General features: G+C 39.7%; 1 protein-coding gene across 3 annotated transcripts in view; it reads left to right on the top strand.

Annotated features, from left to right (window-relative positions):
- GRIA4 (glutamate ionotropic receptor AMPA type subunit 4) overlaps positions 1-27,818 on the top strand; it is a gene marked incomplete at its 3' end in the record, with an annotated part of 226,870 nt that overhangs the window by 149,456 nt on the left and 49,596 nt on the right. For 2 of the 3 annotated variants that reach the window (XM_082066008.1, XM_082066009.1), the window contains exons 6-10: positions 1,385-1,543; positions 3,027-3,194; positions 4,798-4,902; positions 11,674-11,784; positions 19,944-20,150. In XM_082066008.1, the coding sequence (XP_081922134.1) occupies positions 1,385-1,543; positions 3,027-3,194; positions 4,798-4,902; positions 11,674-11,784; positions 19,944-20,150 (750 nt within the window). Of the gene's footprint in view, positions 1-1,384; positions 1,544-3,026; positions 3,195-4,797; positions 4,903-11,673; positions 11,785-13,093; positions 13,127-19,943; positions 20,151-27,818 lie in introns of those variants that run through there. The other variant, XM_082066010.1, reaches the window with a different exon arrangement.

Below are 27,818 nucleotides of genomic sequence, written 5' to 3'. Positions count from 1 at the left end.
GGAATTTTAGTTGACATGAAATATTTCATTGTGCTCTGCTGTACTTGTACCTTAACTTGAGATCACTTGAGATTATTTTTAAGACCTCAGGCATTTTAAATGAGTCATGTCTATTCTCTTAGGTCTTACAAATTAGATCTGGAGCGTCACAAATTTGTAGCTCCCCAAGTAACTTTTCCCATGCAAAATAATTGCTGTAAACATGGAACCTGATGTTGCAGTGAACTATTAGTGGGATATTAAGGCATATCTACTCAGCAGCCTCAGCAGGGGCACATGTTGCTATCCACTGGCTGCTCAATAATGTGGCTAATACGACTTCCTGATCCATCACCTTTTATATTTACTGTCAGAATGCTTTAGGACATGAATCAAATTCCTGCCCTTAGCAGTTTTTTTCCCTGGGATATTGGGTCAGTACCCCACAAGTTTTGGGTTTTTTTACTTTTTTTTTTTTTTTTTTAATCGAAGTGTGATAATACACTCTGTTTGTATTGATAGATGCCAATCAGAAGAATTTAAGAAAATAAAAATAAGATACCTCTAAGCTAGCATTAAACATAGCAGCTAGGAGAGGAGCAAAAAGATCCATGCTTGTTCTTTTACTTTTACTTTAGCAGTTTGCGTTGTGCAGTTTCCTGAAGTTCAGTTATGTCTGTAAAGGCAAATTTTACTAAAGATTTTGTCTTTATACGTGCAGAACAGATTAGCCTGAGAAACTAAGTGAGGAGGTATATATACTTTATTTTTTCTTTCAGTGTTGGGGTTCACTTCAGGCTTTTAATATGTAGCAGATCTACATGTGTACCACCATCTAGTTCACAAAATTGTGATTCTGTGCACTAACAGTGAGATCCTCATGCACTCTCTCTGCTTTCTGATGTCTATTACATTATCTCATTATCTCAGACACCTTCAGCCTAAACAGTGAATCTTGGAATAAATGTATTTACGGAATAGCGTTGTTCATTTTGCAAGCATGCAAAGAAACAGGGATATGTTGGTTAAAGCACTAGTACAGTGTTCACTCAAATCTGCCAACTTTGATGGAAATTGGATTAAGGCTTTAATATTTCTGCAGGCACTTTTCAGATGATTCGCCAAAGGCATTTCTTCAAAAACTGTCTGCCATTCCCAGCACTGTGTTGCTTAGCTGTCAAGACCACCCTAGCAATAATGTGGGAAATTTATTTCTTGGTTTTGTTTCATTCTTTATTACGCAAATTAAAATTAACGACCAAGGTTCGGCATTATTCTCTGGTTTTAAGCTTTGGCTTCTAATGGAAACCTGCTGCTCTACATTCTTTATGCTGTGTTGCTGACCTAGAACAGATTGGACCCACAGTGGTGTACGAGGACAAACAATCTAAAATTGATTTTCTAGGGATTCAAAGATATTTCACTGGAGAGATTTATGCATGGAGGAGCCAATGTGACTGGGTTTCAGCTGGTGGATTTCAGTACCCCCATGGTAACTAAGCTGATGCAGCGCTGGAAGAAGCTGGACCAGAGAGAATACCCAGGGTCTGAGACTCCGCCGAAGGTACTGACTGGTCTGAAGCACGGCCAAAGATCTCACTCAAGTGTTCTGATTTCTGACTAACATTATTGAATGCAAAAATGAAGACCTTAATAAGGCAGTTACTATTGCTGGCAACTAATTATGCCTGTCCTTATGATTGTATGATAGAAACAAACGGCAACACTGGCATACTTTAATGTCCTTTGTCGCTTATTCTCCAGCTTCACCCCTTTACTGACAGGAATTAAAGGTCAAATACTTAACTGACAACTTAATTTCAACTAATTTTACATTAGTTAGTCTAATTATCTAGATTCACTTAGAGTGCAGAGTTTTTCTGACAGCTGAATTCTTCTGTATATAAGATGCAACCTCAATTGTGAATTTACCATGCTTAAATTTCCATTTGGAGTTTCCTCTGGAAATTCCATCCACCTCAAAACCTGGTGTAGTAATCACTTTCAGGCACGATCTTACAGTGAAATTACATCCCAGTGTTTCTCTATTGTAATCCCTCACAGATGGGTAACAAAATACTTCTCTTACCTATAATTTTCTTGGCAGGCAAAACACAGCATAGCTATAAATGTGACTTTATCAAAATAGTTCTGTTATTATACATGCTAAGGCATATCAGACCTAGTTGAAACTGGGCTCCATTGTGCTGGGCACTGTGGAAAGATAACAATCAGCCCGCCCTTGGCTGGGAGATTGGTAGGTTGGCAAAGTCTTGAGAAAGTATCAGCATGGATAATACAAAGCATAGATACATAATTCAGTGAATATTCAAGAAAATTGTGTTCTGGAGGGGAAAAACAAACAAACAAACAAACAAAAAACACAACAAAAACAAAACAACCAAGGATGCTGTGGTCCATGGAGTGTAGACATCTTGAAGCCTGAAGTACTGGTGACAGGAACAATTTAGCTTATAGGATTCCTTGCAACGTGAGCAGGATTGTGCTGCCTGCTTCTGAGAAGTTATCATGATTAATCTGAATCACATGTGATTCACTTATAGATAACCAAAATTTGAGATTATAAAGACAAGCCATGTCTCAAAGATCTTATAATATGCAAGACAAAAGAAAGGACGGAAATCAGACTTTGAATAAGTAAATTTAAATTTTGGTATTTACGTAACTGCTCATTAGCTGTGCATTATTTCAGTTATGTTTTGTCAGTGAATTACTGTTGCTTTTTTGTTGAGTAAGTTGGATGGGTGGGATTCTTCCCTAACATACAAGACAATTGGATAAAAGTTAAGACTTCAATATCTCCAGTTTAATTTGTTTCTTTTAATAGATAGATTTCTCCACCCTTAAGAAACACAGTTTTAAGTTGGAGCTACTGAAATGTACTCTCCTCATGCCCGCATTAGTTCCTTGGGCAAAATGACTTTTGATTTTTATTTTTGCATAATGAATCAAACTAAAAATATGAGACAGCTGATTTTTGTAAAGACACACCAACTCTAAAGCAGAGTTTTTGTCCATCTATTTAGTATACATCTGCATTAACATACGATGGAGTACTTGTGATGGCTGAAACTTTCCGTAATCTTAGAAGACAGAAAATTGATATTTCAAGGAGAGGAAATGCTGGTGATTGTCTTGCTAATCCTGCAGCCCCATGGGGTCAAGGAATTGATATGGAGCGGACATTAAAACAGGTAAGGGTGGGCCTTATTCTAGTGATCTTTGTGAATATTGGATTCTAGTTGTATATTATATGATTTGGAAAATATTACATATGAGGTTACTAATGGGAGAGGGGAAATGTCTTTTTCTTTTGCCATTTGGAAACAGCTGAGGTTGTTCTTCTTGTTCTGCTTTGTAACTTGTAATGAAGGCAGAGGAGAACTACTACTATTTGAACTACTGTTAATTCTATTAAGATAGTTAGGACTTCCTCCGCTGAACTGGTGAACTCATCTGTTACTTTTGCATTATATGCCTGGCTGTACAGATACTGTCATTTAAGGAAAAAGGTATAGCTAGATAAGATAACCTTTCAAATATGTTTCTGTCGTCCTGAATAAAAGTAGATTTCTCCCAGGGAAATCACATAGGTAGTATTTTTTTCTTTAAAAAGAAATAACCCAGAGCTATTGCTCTCTGATGTCAGGATTTTGAATTCCTGATGAATGTGGATGCCTAGAAAGTTCCAGATCTCTGTCAAGAAGATTTAGCCTTTCCTTTGAATGGGACAGTAAGAAAATAAAAATCCTGCAGTAGAATTTAAATCATTGCAAATGAGCAGGCTCCACTGAGAAGAAACTGCTGAGAAGAAGGGACTGCTGACAGAGCTGGCAGCTCTGTGCCTAGAAGCCAAGGTTTAGTCCTGGAGAAAAATCTGCAGAGATAGAAATAGACAGAGGGAAAGAGCAAGTGGTTTAAATCCACATCCTGACTCCTAGGGATAGAAATAAAGCATCTTGTGTGCTTCGCATACTCCGTGCAGATGCATGGATCTCTGAAAATTGAGAGAAGCATGAGGTCAGGCTTCTGTGTTTGGATGGACAGCATGAGCCTTCAAATCCAGCCAAAGAGGTTTGCAGGACTGGATCCTGATAGAATCAAAGCCAGCAGCAATATGGCTGTGGCTTCTTTGGGATGATGACCACAGTCTGAGTATCCTTTGGTGAGGCAGAAAAGCACTGGAGGAAAAAACAGAGTTCTGGTTTCAGCTGAGACACAGGTGGTAGAAAACTGCCTCAAGAAATTTTATGCCTTTACATCTGTCCTTCTCCACTCTGAGACTTGAAAACACTCTTTTCAGGCCCTGTGCATGTCAACCATCTTCTGTGACAGTAAATCGCTTTACTGGGGCCAAGGCTGTTGTCAAGTTTACCTTGATGAGCAGTAGAATCTCAATATGTACATTTAATCCACCAGAGTGTGAACTAAAAGGATGTATGAGCTCAGGCGAAACATCCTTTGGGTTTATTTCATGTCATCTTAAATATTCTGCAGGAGTGATGAGAATGGTAAAAAATGTACTTCCTTACGTATCTGCAGCTGGAAAGTGTTGAGCCGCACAGCATGAAAAAATAAAAGGTCCATTGTGTGTCTTTGTTAGCACTTAGATAGTGGTATATCTAAGCCTGTTTTGAGCCAAGTAACCAAATTTTTACTTTATAATACCTGACTATTCTACAGTGGTGTTGTTATGGTAATTTAAGGACATAGCCAGGATAACTTTCACTGCTTTGTGACATGTGGAATAAAGTATGTAAAGCTGGGTCTTCATGATGCTTTTTCTTCGATTTGTAGGTTCGAATACAAGGATTGACAGGAAATGTTCAGTTTGACCACTATGGTCGCAGAGTCAACTACACCATGGATGTCTTTGAGCTGAAAAACACAGGCCCTCGGAAGGTACGTGCTGACAGTGTTTACTATCCTGACATCTTATAGAGGAGTTATGTATGATTAAATGATTGTGCAAGCATATTAAACTGGTTTCTGTAAGGTTTAAAAAAATAATCTATATTGTATATATGTGTAGTAGTTCTGGTGAATGCAGGTTTAAAGCTTAATTTGCTACTAGATACTATTATTCAATGCAACAAATTAGGGAGCACAAAAACAAGCATGTGTCTTGGACTGGTGGATGTCAGTCAGTCAAGCACAGTAATGAAAAGCAGCTGGATGGCATGTTCCTAGCCTGCTGGGTGATAGAAAATGGTCAGAACGCTGAATAGTAGATATTTCTTGTATCTTCTCCAACAATTTTTCTCTTGCAAATTACCAGCATTTTTAGGTGGGGTCATCTGAATGTTCTGTGTAAACGTGAATCATAGGCTATAACTCACATAGGGCTTTTAAGGGGAAAAGGAGAGAAGAGAGGTGGAAGAGAGAACGCCCTGAACACTTACATTTTCTGAAATTAATTGCAGTATCTAATCCTGTGTGCTTGATTGGTTGCTTGAAAGCAACTTAGGTAAATGCACATTAACACCTATGCCCAAGCAGATCCTTCATGTCTGAATGCACATACCTTATCACTCAGGCTAATCACTTTGGAAAGGTCAGCCTGGGCACTTTGTTAACACTTTCTCAGCTGTGTCAAAATTCGTCCATTTTCCATAGTATAAAATAAAGAGCAGACAATGTACCCAAGCCTCAAGGATTGTATTTCCTGTGGCCTGTTTTGTTTGTGAGGTCATCGGAACAAGGAAAAGAGAGAAGCTGATGGTGAATAGGAGAATCATGGCTGCTTGAGTAGGGCCAAAGTAATCAGAATTGAATTAAATAGTGCTGTGCTGTCAGGCCAGAGGTGACAAGCCCAGTAAATAGTACCCCAGGTGAACTGTGTGTCCCTGAGACAGTTACATGCCACAGTGATGAGGAGGCAGAGTGTAAAACTACAGACCCAGAGCAGAATTACACACTGGGATGAACAGATTTCCAGTATGTCATAGCATAGAGCTGTAGACCAAAGCAAAGCATGTGCCTGTGTATGAGACATATTGGTGCAGTTACCTCTTGAAAGTATGACAGATGGCTGAAGAATAAATTGGGAAAGGTGAGTCTGTCTTCCTCTTCTCTTGGGAAGTGCAGTGTCCCTGGCCAGGCAATGTATCTGACCGTGCTGCCCCTCCTGCACCCTGCACTGTCAGCAGCCAGGAGGGTGCACGGGGCCTGGGGTGCATCAAAGGCAAGTGGTGAAATGTGACCTTTCCGTCCTTGGTTCCAGTTATACAGGAGGGAATGCAGGGTGGAAAAGAAGAGGTTAATTAGGTCACCACTTCAGTAACTCATGAGGGAGTTTGCTCAGTGGCAAACTGTCAGAAGTGGCCTGTTGTTCATGTTCCAACATTTGTCACCTCTTTTGGGAAAGCTGGCTGGCACCACTGCAGGGATGTCCCCACCCTCTCTTCTTGCCTGGAATTTAAGGGGAGGGTGGCTGCAAATAGAGGAGCTTATGTCTGTGGTGTGTTACAGTCCCAAAGTGCTTTTCTTACCTTTTCAGGCATGTCTCTGCAATTCTCAAGCCATTACCTGTCTTTGATATAACAAGCTGTAACAGCTTAGACAGATCTGGCTACTCACAAGAATTTATTTCTCATGTATTACATACTATTTTATATGTGATCATTGGACTAATTCTGTGCTCCAGCCTGACAAATCCTATATAATACATGAGAAATGGCTATACTTAATTGAACTAAGAGGCCTTCACTTTCAATGTCTTTTTCTTGTGTCCTGCATAACATGACTTATGAGTCACCCCGCGCTATCTTTTCAGGACTTGCCTTTCTAGTCAGAGTCAAGCATTCCTCTAATCTTTGGAAAAGAGATTTTTGTTGCCCACAGCTTTAAGGTTGTAAACAGAGCATTACAAAATGGCACAGCAAGTCAGAGGCAGACTTCCATATAGTTTAGTAAAATGGGAAACAGTAGCCAATGCTCATATTAGTTTCATTTATACAGCATTTCTTACTTGGTTCTTGTCTGCAGAACGATAACAAAACCTGCTAGTGAGGGGAAAGGGTGTGAGGAGAAGGATTGTGGAGATGTAGTGGGGTGGCTCCCATGGCTGGCGTGTTGCAGTGGAGGGATACAGTCTCTTTAGGAAGGACAGGCAGGAGAGAGCGGGAGTTGCCATTTAGGTGAGAGCAGCTGGAGTGCATGGAGCTCTGCCTGGGGATGGATGAGGAGCCAGCTGACAGTTTATGGGTTAGAATTAAAAAAAAAGACAGGTCAAGGCGACATTATAGTGGGTGTCTGCTCTATGCCACCTGACCAGGGAAAACAAGTGGATCAGGCCCTCTACAGACAGATAGGAACAGCCTCACGCTCACTGGCCCTGGTTGTCAAGGGGGACTTTAACCACCCCAATATCTGCTGGTGAGACAACACAGAACATGGAAAAGGCTGAGGTAGTGATTAGCACTTTTGCCTCACCTAACAACACCAGCCTTCAGGAATCCCAGGTCCCAGAGACAAGGGTGAGAGTCTGGAGTAAGGAAGATGTACCCTTGGTGGAAGAGGATCGGGTCAGGGAATACTTAAGCAAACTGGACATAGATAAATCTGTGGGTCCTTATGGGATACAGCCACAAGTGCTGAGGGAGCTGATCGATGTAATTGCGAGGACACACTCAGTAATCTTTGGTTGATCATGGCAACTGGGAGAAGTGCTCAAAGACTGAAAGAAAATAAATGTCACTCTTCTCTTCAAGAAGGAGAATCCAGGGAACTACACCTTGATCCCTGGGAAGGTGATAGAGCAGGTATTCTTGGAAACCAATTCCAGGCACATTAAGGACAAGAAAATCATCATGAGTAGTCAGCATGGCTGACTTCACCAACTTGATGAACTTCTACAATGAAGTGACTGGCCTGGTTGATGAAGGGAGAGCAGTGGATATTGACTACCCTGTCTACCCAGACTTCACTATGACCTTTGACACTGTTTCCTGTAAAATCCTCCTAGAGAAGCTATTGGTGTATGGGCTGGATAAGCAATGAGGTGGACTGAAACCTGGCCGAAGGACTAGGCCCAGGGGATGGTGGTCAGTGGTCTGAAGTCTAACTGGAGGTTAGTAGCCAGTGGTGTACCCCAGGGTTCAAAATTTGGTCCAGTCCTCCCATTTAAAATCTTAATTAATTATATTGATCTGGGACAGAATGTATCACCAGCAAATTTGCTAAGGACACCAAAATGGGGGGAGTGGCTGATGTGTCAGGGGGTCATGCTGCCCTGCAGAGGGACCTCGACTGGCTGGAGAAATGACCTGACAAGGTGCACAGGCCTTCAGAAATGACATTATACATTCAGATGCCAAACTGTTGTGACAGATTTATTTTGGGGCAGATACTTTCGCATCGTTGTTTCATAAAAGAGAAATTCAGCCTCTGTATTAGTGGATGCAACTGCTATAAGGTCCAGTTGCAATCCAAATAGAATTGAAAGTGCTTTAGTATCTGGATATTCAATCCTATCCTTTGAGGTTTTTTTTATTTTCCTTGTGGATTTGAGGTATTTTTTGGAAAGCATGTTGTTATTTAGTGCTCTCTCAGTGACTATGAATTTATATACTTCTACAAGTGTCATGATATATCTTATATTTATTCAGTAATCCAGTTCTGGAGTTACTTCAGCACTGTTTTGAGATGCACACGTGCAAGCTCACACCCGTGCACATAAGCTAAAATTATTTTAAAAAATAACTGCCATTCCTCAAAAAATCTCCTTTATCTCTGTCTGCATTTTCATATGATACTTAATTCTATAACACAGTACATCATTCATTATCTGCTTTCCTTCCGAACTTGCCAGCAGTGAGGAACTGCACAATGAAAAACAATCATTCACTATTATAATGAGCTTCCCAAACTGCCAGGTTTTGGTGTACATATTCTGCTTTTATCCGGTCACAGCCTGTAACAAGAACTTGACGTTTTCAGTTATCAGTTGTATCTATGGCTCTGTGGTTGTCTGGATGAAAAAGAATATTTGTTAGCAGTGCATCCTACTAGGAAGAAAACCTCCCTTTCCACTATATCAGCAATGCTGAAGCTTCCTGTTAGCTTCAGACACCTCAGCCAAGGTTCCTGTGCTGTAATAACAATTGCAAAGAGAAAAGGAACATTTCAACTAAATACAGCAGAAGGTGTGCATGGCAAGAGCTTGTGCTTGTTTGTTTCACTAATAGAAAAAAATATTCATTAATATTCAATCACACTCACTCATATTGAATTACTTAATGTATTTGTAATTCTCTGTGGTGTGTCTGCGCACTGCTCTGGGTACTGCTAAAATTACTTGCCTCTCCATAAATTTTTATCAAAAAGGAAATGAATGAAATAGTAAATGTAAAAATCAAGAGGAAGCTTGGCTGTTTTAAGAATGTACAGGATTTTTAATGCATCTGAGACCAGAAACCAAAAGCACTCTGCTGCAGTTCTAGACCCTCCTATCACATCACCGCATTGATCTGAACATATTTCTCCACATCATGGAGGCAGAATCTTTTGTGATGGTGAATTGTAGTCTGAGTTCTATATTAATGTTAAAATTAATATTGGCTGCGTAACTGATCTGATCATTTAGCCAGTCCCCACTATACTGAAGGCTTTTCATCCAAGGCACAGACTGTCCTTTGGCACTGACAGTTATACCGGAGCTCTCTCTGGAGCCCACGTTACACTAAAATTCCCTTTCCTCTTCTGGTAAGATGGACAAGGCGTTCCTCTCTCCCAGCTCTTGGCCTCATGCACTCCTGATTTGTCAAGGAAGGAGGAATGGGGGAGTTGCTGCTGACTGGTCCCCAGGTGCTTCTGAAAAGTGAGCTGTGACAGCTTGAATTGTGTCTCTTTGATAGGAACCTTTTAAAGTCATTGCTGCCATCCACACCTTTTCTGGGAAAAAAAAGATCAGTCGCTTAATCGAGTAGGTTCTCAGCAACCTGGAGAGTCCCTTTAGGTGGGATAGGAGCACTCCTCTGCTGGCGTGTTTGTGTGCGTGTTGTCTGTTTGACACAGAGCTGGGTGCTGTCAGTGCTGGGTCAGAGGAACAGGCACTGAGCCATTCCCCAGCAACATTGCCAGAGGCCTGATCTAGTTGCAGAAAGACAATGGCAAGAAGGGGAACAGGGAAGGTGTTTGCTAGTGAGCCACAGGTTAGATGTGAAAGCAGCTTCAGCTAAGGGTCCTGCATGCTGAAATGATTGGTGGGAAGGTAGACATCTCCAAGTAAGAGACAAGGGACCACTGTCATGAACTACTTGCCATTTCTCCAGCATCCACCTTGTGCTGTGGACATCATGCACACAGCACTCTCAGGAAGACCTAACCCCTCGCAGGGCAACATTAAATGATTGGGCAGAGCTCTAAATCCAGAAATATTAATGCCACTTGCTCATACAGCTACTAAACACAGTGTCAGCACATGGAGTGAGGAGATGAGTATGCTGTAAGATCCTGACTGGCCAGGATGTACAAAAACAGTGAAGTATTTTAGGTCTCTTACCTTCTTTTGGCCATCCAAAGGCATACTTACATAGCCCCCCAAAATCCCCACAGGCTATCTCCTTTTCTCAGGCTGCCCTCATCCCATCTGGTCTTACAGCACGCACTGCATCCCTGGGCCCTCACAGGAAAGGGTGTTGACTCCCATCTTGTGCCCAGCAGCATCACCACCAAGACGCAGGGCACAGCTGCAGGCTGTACTGAACGCCGGACGTGTGCACTGCAAAGAGCGATGTCTGTGCGTAGGGAAGGCTTCTGTCTGCAGGCATATCGCTATTAAATGTTCTTTTTCTCCATGGGAATACAAGAACAAGTAATTCAAACCTGGCTCTAAAGTAGTTCTGCTAACAATGAACAAAGCAGCTGTTTTACCTTAAGGCTGCTCTGGGAGGGGCTGAGGCAGCCTAAATGCAGCCAGGGAAAGGAAAAGCTCATTTGTTCTACCTCCCTGTAGGCACTCAGCAGAGGTACTTTTAGAGTGAACTCACTTTTGCCATGCTTTAGAATCAGTGGGGAAAGCAAGCACTTTTATAGGAGGGATGCTTATCCTGCTTGAGCTGAGTCACTGCCTGGTGGTGCCTGTCTGTCCAGTGAGTTTAAAGACTGGATTAATAACAAGGCTTCTAATGTAGGTACTAAAGGTCAGTGCCAGCAGTTAAGTGGAAGGGGCCTGGTGGAAGTGCCTGGGTTGGGGTCTCCTGGGGGGCCCATAATGAAGCAGGGAATTGAGATTAGCCTTTGAATTGCAAAGCTGTCATCCAGATGTCTTTCACTTCTCTGTCTAAGACCAGAAGATCTGGAGGATTAGGGAATCAAAAATTACTTGTGGAAAGCAAAAAATTCTTATATCATGTTTACACCCCAGAAAGACATCAAACTGTTGAAAATGGGATTTACCTTGTACTTCTGGTCGAAGTAAGTAGCTGAAGTAATTCAGAAACAGCTGAGAGGCAGCGAAAGCAGGTGTGACACTGTGCAGCAATGGTGCAAGATGCTATACCCAAGAAGTGTTAGATACTTACATCTATGTACCTGTCTATGAACATGACAGCACTTTCTTTGGTACAAAATTATTTTCAGATCACTCTGTAGTTCTTATAATCATTTATATTTGTAAATACATGGAATGTTGACTTTTCTACTGCAAATTGTACACATTTTCTTTTGCAGGTTGGTTATTGGAATGACATGGATAAATTAGTTTTGATTCAGCATGAACCAACACTTGGAAATGACACTTCAGCCATTGAGAATAGAACAGTGGTTGTCACTACAATTTTGGTAAGGTGTTTCTTTTTTTAATGCTTGTACTGGTGTGTGACACAATCTCGTTTCTATTTATAGTATAATTTAGTCTGCCAGTTCCTAGGTTAGTGGGAGGGTGAGAGCCATATATCTTAATTATCTTGACTGTCATGTCTGTACAGTTTTTTTGGCATGTATTTAATGTAGTGATTCACATGTAGTCAGGTTTTTAAAATTGAGTTGCAGTAATATTTTTCCTTTTTTTAGTCTTTTCCAATTTTTACTAGAGTAAGTCTCAGAAATGTAAGTGAATTCTTTCAACCTCCAATAGATAAATGTTGACTCACAAGAAACTGTAAGAAAAACCTAAAACCTCTAAATGACAGAATTGAACAAAGGGTATAAATGAGATGTCTGTAATGCCAGTGTCCATTTTTGTTGATATATTATAAATTATGACATTAGCAAGAGCTAAAATTCTAAGTTGTGTAGTTTAGTCAGCCAGTCAGGACTAGGTTATCTATTTTTAACTATAAATGAAAATATGAATTTAATAGATGCATTTGAACATATTTCTTAATATGTTTGTTCAACATTTCAATAAAATTTTCATTTTAATAGAATCTAAATAGATTAAGTGTTTGATTTTCCAGCGTTCTTGGTGTTTTTAAAGAGTGGTTGCAAAGGAAAATGCAGTTGCTTCATTCATTTACATTTTTAACACATATTTTTTCAAAAGCTTTGTTTCTTACAAAACTGTATTTTAAACAAAATATTTAACAATATTCCCTCTAAAGTCAGACATGCCCTTTTAAGCTGATGTTTGTCAAAGCCAACTGGCAAAGGGTGACCTTTACCTGACCGCTTTTAAGACTTTACATCTCACTTCACTGCCCTTTTCACCTGCTTCATTTAGACAAGACGTTTTAACCCTTTAGAATAAACTGTGTTTCAAATGGGAAGGAATCTTCTGTATGTGTTGTTAAAAAATAATTTTTCTAACTTAATACAAGGTTGAAAATAATCCAAAGGAAAGTGTCAAGACATGTTCTTACTCAAAAATATAGTTAGTTACCAGATTTCCAGCAGTGTGTATCAGCATTTATACATTGAGTATGTCTTAACGAATCTCCTGTTGAAAATTATCATTCCAGGATACAAACCTACCAAACTACTATACAGGAATTCAGAATATAACTCCTAACCAAACTGTGTACTTTATATTTGATTTTATTTTATTTTTGCATGGGACATTTAAAATATTTGTATCTTTTTTCCTAAAAAAAAAAAAAAAAGACTTGGTGATGGAAAAAAATATACTTCAGTACAGTCCTCCTCTTTTCAGCCTCTGATGAAGAATCCTATTTTAAGAAATTGATCAAGGAAGAAAAGAGTCCCAAGATGCTGCGAACATTCCTAACTAAGGCTCAAGTATTAACCACCAGTCTAGTAGCATTGAGCTAATTTTTCCATATGGATTACTGTTCCTCTGACTGGATGACCAGGCACTGAACCTCCAAGAAAAGTTCTGTGACTAATCTGAAATGTCTAGAAAAGATGATGTTAACCTTCAACTTTGCCAAGCTGAGAAGAGAATGATGTGAATAACAAGCTTTCAGTCGAAATTTCCCTCTCATACCAATCCTGATATCTTTGACTGAAGCTACCGCACATGAATACTGTAATTTCCATAAATAGCTCCAAGCTTAGGAGAATCAAGTAAAAAATAATAATGAAAAGTAGTATAAAAGGTTCATGTTTGCTAGAAAGGAAAAAAAGGGAAACAAGAAAGCTTTTAAAATGTGTTATCTTGCCTGTCCTGTTTGCATTGAAGCATTTTGATGTGCATAATAAAGGTTATTGTCAAAAGAACTTTTCCAGTCCCTGTATTGAAAGGACTGGTGGGATCATTTTCAAACCCAAAAAGCTGAATTAATATTCCAAAGCATGCCCTATGTTTTTTGCAGCATGTCATTTTGGGATAAATGCAATTATTTGAAAGCAGCACTGCTTCTTGGCCGAAAGTGCCCCCTTTCAGTGTTTGAAAATCATAGTGCAAGAGAAATATATCAGAATTTGGTTTGAATAAGAATGTATGGTGAATTCTGCCTTATCATGCCCATCTCCCATTGACTCCACTGGGAGCTGCACACATGATGCTGAAGGCAGATTAGAACCATGATTCTTAATACTGGCCTGCCAAGGCAATGTATTAGCATCCACAAGCATATGATCACACACACAAAGAAAGGATACATTTAACTAGAATAACTTTCAGAATTCTTTTATTTTGCTTTTCTCTGTATTATAGTCATTGCAAATGCCATACAGAGACTTTTTCACCTCTTCCTTGCCCTCTTCACTTTGAAGGGAAGTTGAACCATTGTAGATGACACATACAATTTTGGTTGCATGCATACTTTTCAACATTAAAATGAAAAGCTTCTGCAACCAGTGCTGTCAGGCTTCAAAGACAGGTGTCATGGCAGCGTAAGAGAAGTTCACATGTTTTTCAGCATGGCTTACTTTAATTTTTGCCTGAAGCCAAGTAGCACAAGTTGATTTGCCCGCTCTTTCTTCACTTTTTATGTGTCTGCGCTTACTTTGCTGTAATGTGGCTGTATGGCTATTGCATAGAAAGTGCATTGTAACAAATCAGTGCTGCACTCAAAGAACTTAGTACAGTGTTTTCTACTTGGCAAAATGTTATGTTCATTTGTAACGTAGTGAGAGCATGTAGAATTTATTTTACAGTTTTGTTTTAGTGCATAGGCTCTCAACTTATCTCCAGTTAGTCATGTGGTAAAGGAGCAGCCCAGGGAGAGGTGGCAGCAAGAGCAGCTGATTCGCTTTACTCTGCCAGCTGCTGTGCAGACCTCCTTTTTATAGTCCTGGGAGGGACCTGTGTCCCGCACCTCATGTGATGCACAGCTTCCTGCACATCTGGCCCTCTGGAAAGGACAGATCTGCTACCCGTGTGCAGAAGGATTCCCTCCAGGGAGGGCTTGGGGTCTCCAAGTGCACAGTAGGCTCATTGAATGACTGGAGAATGTATGCCATGTGCAGCTCTCCTCTAATACTAAAGTAAAATTAATGACTTAACCAGATAGGAAGAATGATCATCTCCAATTTAGCAAGTTTAGAAATACAGTGACAAGTTGTTGAGGTAGAATATAGGGGAGTAGGCTGGGAAGACTACTCCAAACTCTCTAATCTATTTCATGGTACAGCCAACTCTGTACCTACTCTGAGATTACAAAATTTACAATTCACAAAAATCCTTTGGAACCAAAGCTCGACATACATGAGCTGTGTCTGTATTGTAGCTTCCAGCTCAATATTTTAATGAGATAGTTTTAGTGTTGGCAGATTAAGCTTGAAGGGGAGGATCTAGTTAACGACGGAGTCACCTAAATGCAGATGACTTTACAAAGGGTATTGATTCAGTTGCCCACTTATAAGCACTCAGTGACATTTAAGATGCTCTAGGATATACTGCCTACCCCCTATTTCTTAAACTGCCAGGGTGACACTTGCCTGTCTCACACGATATATGACTACACTACCTGGATGTCTCAGTCAGTGTATGTTGTTTCAGACATACAGGATAAGTTGTGCCCCAAGTATGCAAATTTTAACCAAAATCCAAAAATATTTAGAAGGTGATTCAGTGGCCCATAAGTGGATGCCTAACACTGAGAATATTGGACCTCTCAGTAAAGGGCTAGCACAAAGGACCTGCAGAACAGCACTTGGAGATCAAGCAGGTTACCCTAGGGCATTTCAGATGACAGACAACTTTCATTAGGTGACTGAGAACCACCCACATTGTTTTGACTGATATACTCTTCATGGAGTCTTACCTCAAAAATTCTAACTATAACCTTCTTTCTCATAATAGAAAAATATTTTTTCATTAAAAATTCTATTAAATTATTTAGTATACTGAAGAAAAAAATAATGAAGTTTGTTGCATGACAATAATAAAGACTTCAAACCGAATCCTGGACACTTTATTCAGAAAAAACACCAAAAACCAAAAAACCTTCCATTGACATCTAGAGAAGTTTCTTTCAGAATAAAGTGTGATAATGTGTGCCACTCCTGTTCTAAAAATGAGACATTTCCTTGCACAGATATTTGTCACTATTACAAATTATTTTTAAAATGTTTAAAGATTTTGAAATGAACTTTAGAATAGGAAAGACAAAGGTAGATCTTTTTGGTATTTGGATTAGTTACTTTATGCAGCTTCCCTTATAGTATGAATCATCAGTTGTGAGCGTTTTACTGTACACATGAATTTGTGCCAATATGGTGGAATGATTTGTTTACATCTATAAAGGTAATTGTTGCAGACATCAACTTGTATTTACAAATGTTAAGTATTGTTTTAAAATTGTGAATTATATAAGTAAAGCTTGCACCATTTCAAATATCTGTTCCGTGCTAGTCATTGATCATCTTAATGTGGACATTTCCTTGATTTACTACCCCATGGAATAACATTAAGCAGCTGAAATCTTGCAAATATTGTGGTGTTAAACCTCATTCAGCAGCAAGTCAAACCTGTATTTTACATCAGTAGGTTAAGAGTTTATAGTTCTAAAATGCAGTAAATACAAAGAGGGTGGGGAGAAGTAATATTTTTTATTAGACAAGATTCTATAACCAGAAATGGTGAAAAAGTATGCCTACTGTTGTCAGCTATTTCAGCCGATCTAATAGAAGATATTACATCTCCACAGATGTTTTGTACCTCTTTTATCTTTAGATTAGCATGGTTACACTACTACAATTTAGAAAATACTATTGTAATAGATCGTACAGAAAACAAAACAAAAAACCCACCATATTTTTCAGTGCCATAGATAGAAAAGAGCATCAAGATATGACTGAATATATGCTATTCATCAATTCAGATATTTCATGACCTTGCAAGTTCATCTGTGTAAGTTGCTTGTTAGCAAACCAGTAAAACTTACCTTTCCATGCCCTGGTGTTATCATAGTAACATCTGAATATCTCATTATTTTGAAACATCCCCAAAGTCTGAAATGGATAGAATTTAGAACTAGTGCTACTATTTGATTTTATTTTTTTTTTGCAAACAGTCACACTCACATCCCCCCATCAAATTTTACCTTGACAATACATCTCGCATCATTTGGCAGGTAAAGCAGGCACAACAATTAAAGAAGCCGTTATTTATTCTGTGTAATATAGGTAGGAGGGAAAGGACAACGTAGTAAGCAGAAGGTAGTAGGCGTTCCCATTATTTGTAATTGTATTCTTTCACACTGGCAGATCTCGCTCAATTGCTACTTCTTTTAAAGCAGTCACAGCAAGAGGTACTACATTACTCTATAAGAGAATTGCATTATAAGAGGTGTTCCTGGGTATGTTTTGCTCTAAATCAGTAAGACCAGAGTGCATAGAAAGAGGAGTGGATGGGGGGAGATCCAATGCAATTCCTCCAAGTCACCCAACAGATCCCTGCCAGAACCCAGGTCTTCTGAGGTCTTACTTGGTGGTGCCTCCACTGGATGGGATTGCCACTGCTTGCACCTACCAATAATGACATTGGACCCCACTGTTTCCCTTCTCAGCTTTCCCTTGCAGAACACATGGGGAGGAGGGCTGAAGTTTAGTTAGTCTTTAACAGGAAAAATAAGGCATCTAACACTTTGCTGTACAGAGATAGTTGAAATGTTTTTTTTGTAGCAGCCCTATCAGTGATGAGTTGCAAGCAGAAGCACAGTGACTGAGGTTTGGGAGAATGAGCAGGCTGACCTGGCCTCCTCTGTGCCTGTCTTCTTTGTGTCGCTCTCCAGAATGATTATTTCCTGGTGTGACTTTATTGTATGCCTTTGGCTTGGGATTTTTAAGAAAGGTTGAATCAGAAGAGATAGCAGTCACTAACTCTGGTGTTTGAAAAACAAAATTGCTTTTCAGGTGCACAAAGCAAATGTAACTGAAACTTGTAAGGAGAGTCCACATATGGAGACAAGACTTGGTTGTATTACTACCTAGCAGTTGTCTAAATCACAGTCCAGAGATGTAGTATTTTTCACCCCTGTTTATTTTTAACCATTTTTGTGCAATAACATATGTAGAAAGACTCAGATATTGGCTTTTCTTCTCACGGGAACAAAAAGCCTATATGAGTGAGGAATATTTGCTTCATGTGCCCAAAATACTTCCCAAAATCAAGATCTACTGCAAAGATCTACTGCTCTGCTCCCTGGAGGAGTGGCTGACATGCCAGAAGGCTGTGCTGCCATCCAGCAAGACCTGAACAGGTGGGAGAGTTGGGCAGGGAAAAATTTAATGAAATATAACAAGGGAAAGTGTTGAGTCTTGCATCTGGGCAGGAACAACCCCAGCTTCCAGTATAAAGTGGGGAATGACCTATTAGAGAGCAGCATAGGGGAAAGGGACCTGGGGGTCCTGGTTCATGACCATGAACCAGCACTGTGCCCTTGTGGCCAGGAAGGCCAACAGCATCCTGCGGTGTATTAGAAGGAGGGTGGTTAGTAGATCAAGAGAGGTTCTCCTTCCCCTCTGCTCTGCCCTGGTGAGACCACACCTGGAATATTGTGTCCAGTTGTGGGCCCCTCAGTTCCAGAAGGACAGGGAACTGCTGGAGAGAGTCCAGCACAGGGCAACAAAGATGATTAAGGGAGTGGAGCATCTCCCTTAGGAGGAAAGTCTGAGGGAGCTGGGTCTCTTGAGCTTGGAGGAGACTGAGGGGTGACCTTATTAATGTTTACAAATATATAAAGGGTGAGTGTCACGAGGATGGAGCCAGGCTCTTCTCGGTGACAACCAATGGTAGGACAAGGTACAATGGGTTCAAACTGGAACACAAGAGGTTCCACTTAAATTTGAGAAGAAACTTCTTAGTAAGGGTGACAGACACTGGAACAGGCTGCCCAGGGGTGTTGTGGAGTCTCCTACTCTGGAGACATTCAGAACCTGCCTGGACACCTTCCTGTGTAACCTCATCTGGGTGTTCCTGCTCTGGCAGGGGGTTTGGACTAGATAATCTTTCGAGGTCCCTTCCAATCCCTAATGTTCTGTGATTCTGTGATTCTGTGATATGTTTACCTTTATTTTTGTTTTTCTACTAATTATGCATGTAGGAAGGTTGGTGTCAGAAAACCAACATTTGCCAGGGCCAGCACAGAGGAAACTTAAGCCACTATTTTGTGATGTAAATTCAAACAAAGGGTGTCATTAGTGACAAGTATTTTATCTGGAACTGGCTATGAATATGAATTATGTGAAGTATTTTAAAATAGACCATAAAGTATAGTTTTACATAATGATTGCTAAAGTCTGAATCCACACAACAAAAAAGAAAAATGTAACCTTGTCTTCCCAGTAAGACCTTGATTTCCTAGTCATGTAATGTTCACTGTTGTGGTAGTATAGTTCATAGAGGGAATGAAAGATCCACTATTTGAGACAGGTTTTACTTGTTTTCAATGGCACTCACCATCCAAAAATATTTTTGTACTTCTTTTTCATACAGCATGTCATACAGTTCATGCAGTGTCAGCTTAATACCATTCTTGTCCATGTATGTTGCTTAGATTCATCCTAAAAGACCTTGCAGAATCTACACTGTTTATTCAAAGGGGAAGATACGTGTTTCATCGGGAATGTATTTCTATGTTCTCACTAAAATGTATGTAACCTCTTAGTAATTATGCATTCTAAATCCCAAGAAAGCAAATCATTCAGGCTGTGCATCTGAAATTACATAGGTAGTAACCACACCATGTTAGAGGATGCACTCGCTTACTGAAGTCAAAAGCATAAATTACACCTTGCATTATCCCACAGTCTTTTGCACGCATAGGTTCAACCTCTATTCACGCTTTAAATTTAGCATATACTGCACTAAGGTCTTTCATTTAGAACAAAGTTAAATGTATATGCATTCTTGAATGGTTTTTGTGTTCATGATTTCTAAGGGTGATAAATCTTGTGAAATGTATAAGCCAAATTACAGTGTAAATAGTATACCTTTCCAGAAGGATTTCTGTTCATACATTTTAATTTAGATGTGCTAATACTATCCATGAACTTTTGATAAAATGTGTATTGTTCAGTCAATAGATTATATGTTACTTTTCAGAGTATATTCAGTATACTTCTCCTTTACAGTTCTCCTTCTTTCATTATAGGAAGCCCCATATGTTATGTTCAAGAAAAACCATGATACCTTTGAAGGGAATGACAAGTTTGAAGGATACTGTGTAGATCTGGCGTCAGAAATTGCAAAACATATTGGTATCAAGTACAAAATTGCCATTGTTCCTGATGGAAAATATGGAGCAAGGGATCCAGAGACAAAAATCTGGAATGGGATGGTGGGAGAACTTGTTTATGGGGTAAGCATACCAATTTTTGAAGCAGGATTTGATTTCTCATAGTATTAGAGTATTAGTTATAAAAAGGAAGTATATGTGCATTTTATTTAACCTCAAGGTCACAGAAGAGAAACAGAATTCTGTTTCAGATCTCTGTGCTGTCATTGATTTTCAAGAGAAAACCAAAGTTTCATGGAAATTCTACTACTTGTTCAACTAGTACCTTGTATTATTAGAACATCCATAGTTTTCACATCCCTTAAAAATTCACGAATTGTAGAAGTAATGTTAGAAACCATCTATTCCTGATCCATTGTAAAACTTAGTTGGGAAGAGTATCACTCATTTTCATGGAATGGTAGACAGATCTTTTCAAAAAGGCTGGAGTCTTGGTCTACTTCAAGAAGTGGAGAATTCACCATCATATATCAAACAAATACAACAAACCAATACAGACAAGTACACAATTAGGCAATTCAGAATTAAGGCAGACTTTTAAGATGAACATCAATGATAAAATTTGAGGGCAAACCTGGTAAGTTCAAGAATTAAGAGCATTATGTTATACAATGATCTAAAGAAGGATACTTCAGAACAGCATAATAGTTGACAATTATGTTGACACATGAAGTTGTAATATTTAATGAAAATAGTTCCAACAAACTCAGAGAAATACTTGAAGTATCTGCTGTTACCAAAAGTAGCAAAACTCAGAACTGTGCTTGCCAATGGCTGCAGTTGCTGATATCTGCACTGTGAACAGGTCAGGATTCTTAGAGAAACTTTTCATTTTAGTGACAGAATAAAAAGCGATCCTAAAACTAATCAGGTTAGAACATATCTGCCACTAAACTCACAACCTCCCCATAAAAACACTACTGGTCCATCCACAGTTGCAGATTTCACAGTTCCAATGACATTTAGTGCCACGCGTGGTGAAAGTCTAGTGGCTTTCCTAGCAGCTCCATTTCTGTTCCCTTCTGTCAGTTGAGTGTAACTGATAGATTTTGTCAAAGTCTCCTCCACTGGTGTCACTTCAGGAGACTCCTCAATGTGTCATAGACTATTTGCTGTAGGAGTGTGGGAAATGGTGCCCCAGAATTCTGTTGATTTCCCTTCCATGTGGGAATGGGAGGGTTACACCAGCCTCACAAAACTCTGTGTGTTCTTGGAAGTTCTTGAGGAACCAACCTCATTTCTGTCTTTGGACAGTGGAAAAGCTGAATGATCACCAAGCACATATATCCACTTTAGAGGTTCAGAAGTAGCTCAAGTCTCAGGGTATTAAAAGTCAAGCACTTTTCAAACTTCCTTTATCAAAATGGAGGTGACTCCTTGTCTGACTTTTAATTGCAATAGCAAACACATGGATGTCACATGAATGCACTGTTATATACTGATAGATTTTGAAACCATCTGAGAAATCTTAAAAATTGTGAGAAAATTCCCTTGCCCAGATGCATAGTTTCAGTGGCCTATCATCTAGCTGAAAATTATAGAGGAAACTTGAAATCACACTTTAGTTTTCTGGGTTTTTTTGTTTGGTGTGTTGTTTTTTCTTTTTCTTTTTATCTTGCAAAATTTACCTCATCAAATCCAAACTGCCCTCATACTAGACTGAAATACAAAGTGCTGTTTGGAAGCTCACACAGAGGTTCATGCCAGCACCAGACTGTGACCTGTGGCTGTTAACATACCTGAAAGCAACAAATCTCACAGGCATAAAGAACATGTTGCAAATCACCTGCATGAAGAGGACATCCCAGAATACTTCATTTTTTTTTAAATGGAAAAGAATGAGGTGAAGTCTCTTTAAAGATTTGATGGCCGAGTTTAAAAGCTCCTACACCACTATTTAGGAAGGCTGCAGTTGGTGATTCTGGGAATCAGCTGCAGCAAAGCGCTCGGAGCTGCTTTTATATTGAAAGAACTGACAGAAGTCTGTGATTGCCCAGTAGATTTGCTCTACTGTCTGAGGGCTCCTTGAGGCTGTGTCTATCCCTGTACATCCGTGGCACCATATAATCGTGGAATTGTGGAATCATTTCACTTGGAAGAGACCCTGAGGATCATTGAGGCCAACCATAACCCAACTTTAGCACTAAATCATGTCCCTAAGAACCTCATCTATATGCCTTTTCAACACCTCCAGGGATGGTGACTCCACCACTTTCCTGGGCAGCCTGTTCCAATGCCTGACAACCCTTTCCGTGATATTTTTTTTCCTAATATCCAACCTAAACCTCCCGTGGCGCAACTTGAGGCCATTTCCTCTTATCCTGTCACTTGCTACTTGGGAGAAGAGACCAACACCCTCTGTACTACAGCCTCCTTTCGGGTAGTTGTAGACAGTGATAAGGTCTCCCCTCAGCCTCCTTTTGTCCAGGTTAAACAGCCCCAGTTCCCTCAGCTGCTTCTCATATGACTTGTGCTCCAGACCCCTCTCCAGCTTTATTACCCTTCTCTGAACTCTCTTCAGCACCTCAATGTCTTTCTTATGATGAGGGACCCAAAACTGAACACAGGATTCAAGGTGGGGCTTCACCATTGCTGAGTACAGGGGGATGATCACTGCCCTGGTCCTGATGGCCACACTATTCCTGATACAAGCCAGAATGCTGTTGGTCTTCTTGGCCACCTGGGCACACTGCTAGACCATATTTAGCCGTCTGTCAATCAACATCCCCAGATCTCTCTTTGCCAGGCAGCTTTCCAGCCACTCTTCCCCGAGCCTGTAGCGCTGCCTGGGGTTGTTGTGACCCAAGTGTAGGACCCAGCTCTTGGCCTTGTTAAACCTCATACAATTGGCCTCAGCCCAACAATCCAGCCAGTCCAGATCCCTCTGTATGGCCTTCCCACCCTCCAGCAGATCAACACTCCCACCCAACTTGGTGTCATCTGCAAATTCCAAGGGTGCACTCAATCCTTTCATCCAGATCTTTGATAAAGAGATTAAACAGAACTGGCCTCAATACTGATCCCTGGGGAACACCACTTGTGACCGGCCACCAACTGGATTTGGCTCCATTCACCCCAACTCTTTGGGCCCAGCCATCCAGCCAGTTCTTTATCCATCAAAGAGTACATCTGTCCACGCCATGAGCTGCCAGCCTCTCCAGGAGCATGCTGTGGGATACGGTGTCAAAGGCTTTACTGAAGTCTAAGTACACAACATCCACAGCCTTTCCCTCATCTACTATATTGGTCATCTCGTCGTAGAAGGAGATCATGTTGGTCAAACAGGTTAGTCTTCCATAAACCCGTGTTGACTGGACCAGATCACTTGTTTTTCTTGTATGTGCCATGTGATGTCACTCAGGATGATCTGCTCCATGACCTTCCCTGGCACCGAGGTTAAACTAACAGGTCTGTAGTTCCCTGGATGCTCCTTCCGGCCCTTCTTGTAGATGGGCATCGTGTTTGCCAATTTCCAGTCAACTGTGACCTCCCCGGTTAGCCAAGATTGCTAATAGGTAATGAAAAGTGACTCAGTGATCATTGTCCACCAGCTCCCTCAGCACCATTAGATATCTGATGCCCAGGGAATGTCCCTGGGCACTGCAACTTGCCTGACTAATCCGTTAAATTGCAACAGCGGTTCCTGGTATATTTTTGGCCCATAATTACTGTCCAAAGCAATTTCTGAGCCCAACTGGACAACAGAATCAGGGATAGACCATTCCCTATAAGCAACTTGAATGCAGCCATGCTAGTTCAGAGGTTAAATGACTTTCATGGTGGCAACACAGACTGTCCTGTGCCTTCTGGCCTTAAGGCCAAGAGCTATTCCAAACATGTTTACTTTTACATATGTAGCTTTAAAGGTAATTTTTCTTTCTCTTAACTTACACAAGTTTGCTGCTTAAGATTTCCATAGAGAATCCATGAAGAGCATCCTCCCTGCAACTTCTTTGAGTCCTTGCCAGATGATTTACAAAGCATCAGGGTCCCTGGCCTGTTCCACATAGAGAAAGCAGAAAAATCAGTCAGCCAGAGAGTTCCCTGTGAAGCTCTGCAATAAGAGGATGTTCATGTTCTCTGATAGATCCCCAAATCATAAACACAAGTACTCAAAATAGTTGGCTATGCTTCAAGCAAGGCTTTTTATATGCAGCCAGGATTGGGATAGAATTTGCAAATGAATTAGCAAGTTAAAGAGATGGTCTATTTGAGAAAAAATTTACAGCTTCTAATTCCCAACCCCATTAAAGGATTAACAGTTTTGTGCTGGCCGGTGAGATTGGACCTTTTCTGAGCCATACAAAAGGCTCTCCTTCTGCTCTTTGTACTGTACCCCAATGCCTCGGTGCCATTAACTGATCTAGTTGAAGATGTCTGTGCTCATTGCAGGGGAGTTGGACTAGATGACCTTGGGAAGGTCCCTTCCAACCCAAGCTATTCTATGATTCTGATTCTATGAATGCCACTCAGCCCTGTCTGTGATACAGAGAGTGGCCATATGCACCATTGGTCATTCTGATACCTGGACACTTCAGATACTGCACAGAGCAGTTTGGTCATTACCTAAAATCTGTAGTTGATTTTTCCATCATGTCCCAGGGGAAACAGTATATGAAGTGCTGTACAGTTTTGCTGTGACAATACAGAGGATTGTGGTGCAATGCTGTTTATTTTCCTGTTTTGTTTTTAGCACTCTACTAAAAAACATCAGGAGATCTTGGTCATTTGTCCCTGATGTATCCAAATGCCTACAGCAGTCCCTGTGGGACTCTATAAGCCTTGATATCTAGCTCACAGGAGAAATGCCGGCTGAGGATGAAATACCATTAAGCGAGTGTAACAGGTGTTTCCAAATGCACTAACAGTCAGCTCCAATTAAATATTCATTCTCCTGACACAGAATGCTATTCTTTCACTGCTTAACACAAAAGGTCACAACTCATTTCTGTTTAAAATCTGAGAAGACACAAGCTTCTGAAGTTGAAATCACTTCCTGCATTATTATTCTCAGATAACTTTACCACCTTCATACAACTTGTACCAAGCATAGATCTTATTCACCAGGTTATAATAATATATTCTGGAAAAGTAAAAGTCTCTTACCATCAGACCTAATCTTGTCCCATTGTGTAATACTGGAAGTAGCCCGAATCCATCTGTACTTGATAGTGGTACAGCCTTGATTGAAATGCTGTTACAGATGCAGCTGATTCAAGTGTGAAGTATCATTAGTCTTTGTCAAAACAGATTTCACTGGCAACAAAATCATTAATTGTTTTCACCATTGTTATATTGTTTAATCATTTAAATGCATAATTATATGGTGTATGTTAATCGGGCAAAGCACAAATGCTCGTGATTATCCTGCACAGCTATTGTCATTATTTAGCTTTCAACAACAAAGAGTTTACAGAGGCCTTAATGTGGCACAGAGTGGTCTTACAAAAATAATATGAAGAGATTGGGGAGGCTGCACTTTTTCCAATTATTTGGAATCTGTTTGTGACCTAGCTGTGTAGTGGCTCTTTGCATTCATTGGCATGAAATGGATTTATCTACATTATGAATTATCTGACATTAGACCTACTGTCATAATTAAATGGGATAAGTTCTTATTTCTACTCTTTAACTTCTAAAAGTAGTGTAGGCAGCTAGTTCTGATGTAGTTGGAGTTGTGCATGTACTCTTTGAGCCTTTAAATTTGATAAGATGAATCTTACCCAGTGTGCTAATTACGTCTTTAAAATCTCCACAATTCACACTAAAATGGTATTGTCACTTTTCCACCTCACATGGTAAAAACTAACAGCCCTCAAGGATCCTTGTTTTAATCCCAGTAGCAATACGCAGACACAAAAAATGAAGTGTTAGCCAACACTTCTGAAGACCAGTGATCAGGTCTATCATTTACTCTGTGTTAATGAAGATACCACTACGTGACAAATACAGGGAAGATTAGCAGTAACAGACCACAGTTTGCCTGAGTCTTTTAGTTAGTTCATTTCAAGGACTCCACACTGGGCACTCACAGTAGCTGAAATCTGGATACACAAAGGATATTGACTCTGAGGAAGGAAACCATTCTTCTAGAAAAAAAGGAGTATTAGACTTAATATTTTTATTGACATAATACCTGTCTTCATACAATATTTATTTCTGTCAGACTTAGGTAATCACAGGACTTCAAGAAGCCAAATTTTTAAAAATGCCTTGTATTACAAAATTGACATTAAAATTCAGAGAATTAGCAACATTATCATAATGTTTACCAAAGACATTAGCACCAGAGATAATGTCTGATATGCTTGCAAACATATTATTTTAATTCTGTTGCTTAAACTGTAATATCTTTACATAAAATTATGATGATCAGTGTTTGCATCACAACTGTTTCAGAATGACAGATATAATCTGATTATTAATATATAACAATTTTAATACAAATTTGCATTTTTGGGCTATTGCACTGGAATGAGTCATTTCTTTTGGATTAATTAAAATTACATAGCTACCAAAATAGATTTAAATTTTAACTACATTAAATCAGTTTTAAATTAAATTCCATAAAATATATATAGGTCAGTATAACTTGGTGTACAAAATAACAAAACATATTATTTTAAATGCATTTATCTGTCTCAAAGTTGGGAGGTGACAAAAAAAGCCTACATTTCAGTTCATTTTTTTCTTTATCACACAAGCTATTTTTGTAACACTTGGATTAAACTATTTAAGCACATTCCTAATTTTCAACGTGTTTTAATGTTATTGAAATTGAAGGGATTTAAGTATATCCTTGGATATTTTACTGACCATGAATGTCCTTAAGAGCATCCTAAAAGACAAACATGCTTAAATGCTTTGCTTAACTACGGCACGTGTACTATGTCTGAAGATGCTACCCCAGAAGATGAATTTGGGCCAACTAAGTATTTAGAAAATAAAATGATGACAGTTCTATTATGGAGATTTCTGAATAACTCTTAATTGTGCCTGTGAAGATGACTGGGCCTGGGGTGGGGTAGATGCAGGCAGATTATCTCTTACATTGCGGCCTGCAGAAGAGTAATGCCACTGCAGAAGGCAGGTTGTGAGTCTGTCTTATTTGCAACTAATAGAAAGTGTTCTCACACTATGCTGTGTTACCCTCCTTTGCCCGTGGGCTGGACAGAAGTCCTTGCTGGTCACAGAGCACGGTCTCAGCACACTTTTTATCTTTTTATTGCGTGATTTTGCACAGCTATTTTCTGTATACTTGCCTTTTTGCATTGTTTAAAATGTGATTTATTTCTGTTGAACTATCTTTCTCCCAAGACAACTGTGTACAGTTTTGTGGCATCGCAGCAATAGATCTTCACCTTTGCTGCTTCATGCTATTTGGAACTTCCTTTAGTCTATGAGTTGGTTTCCCTTGAAGAATGATTATGTCTTATGAAAATATGATAATAAATTACTTTTTTTCTGGGATCTTACAAAATAATCTCTATACATTCTGTCACAATAGGGTCATTCTCATTCTTCATTCTTCCTTGAATTCTACTTTTAATCTAAATTAATACTTAAAATGACATACCCACACTGCTACCTACAACTGCAAGATTTAAGAGTCTCATGCTTAGCAGGAAAATGAAGTATTGCTATAATTCCATAAAATAAAAACCTGCAAGATGTATGTTTTATTAAAAGCATATTGAGTAAATATAACTGTGATAGAAAGAAACAGAAAGA

This window comes from Streptopelia decaocto (genome assembly GCF_964273445.1).
Source record: "Streptopelia decaocto genome assembly, chromosome: 1".
Taxonomy (NCBI): domain Eukaryota; kingdom Metazoa; phylum Chordata; class Aves; order Columbiformes; family Columbidae; genus Streptopelia; species Streptopelia decaocto.
Note: the sequence above shows the minus strand (reverse complement) of the source record. Positions and strands in the feature narration are given on the sequence as shown.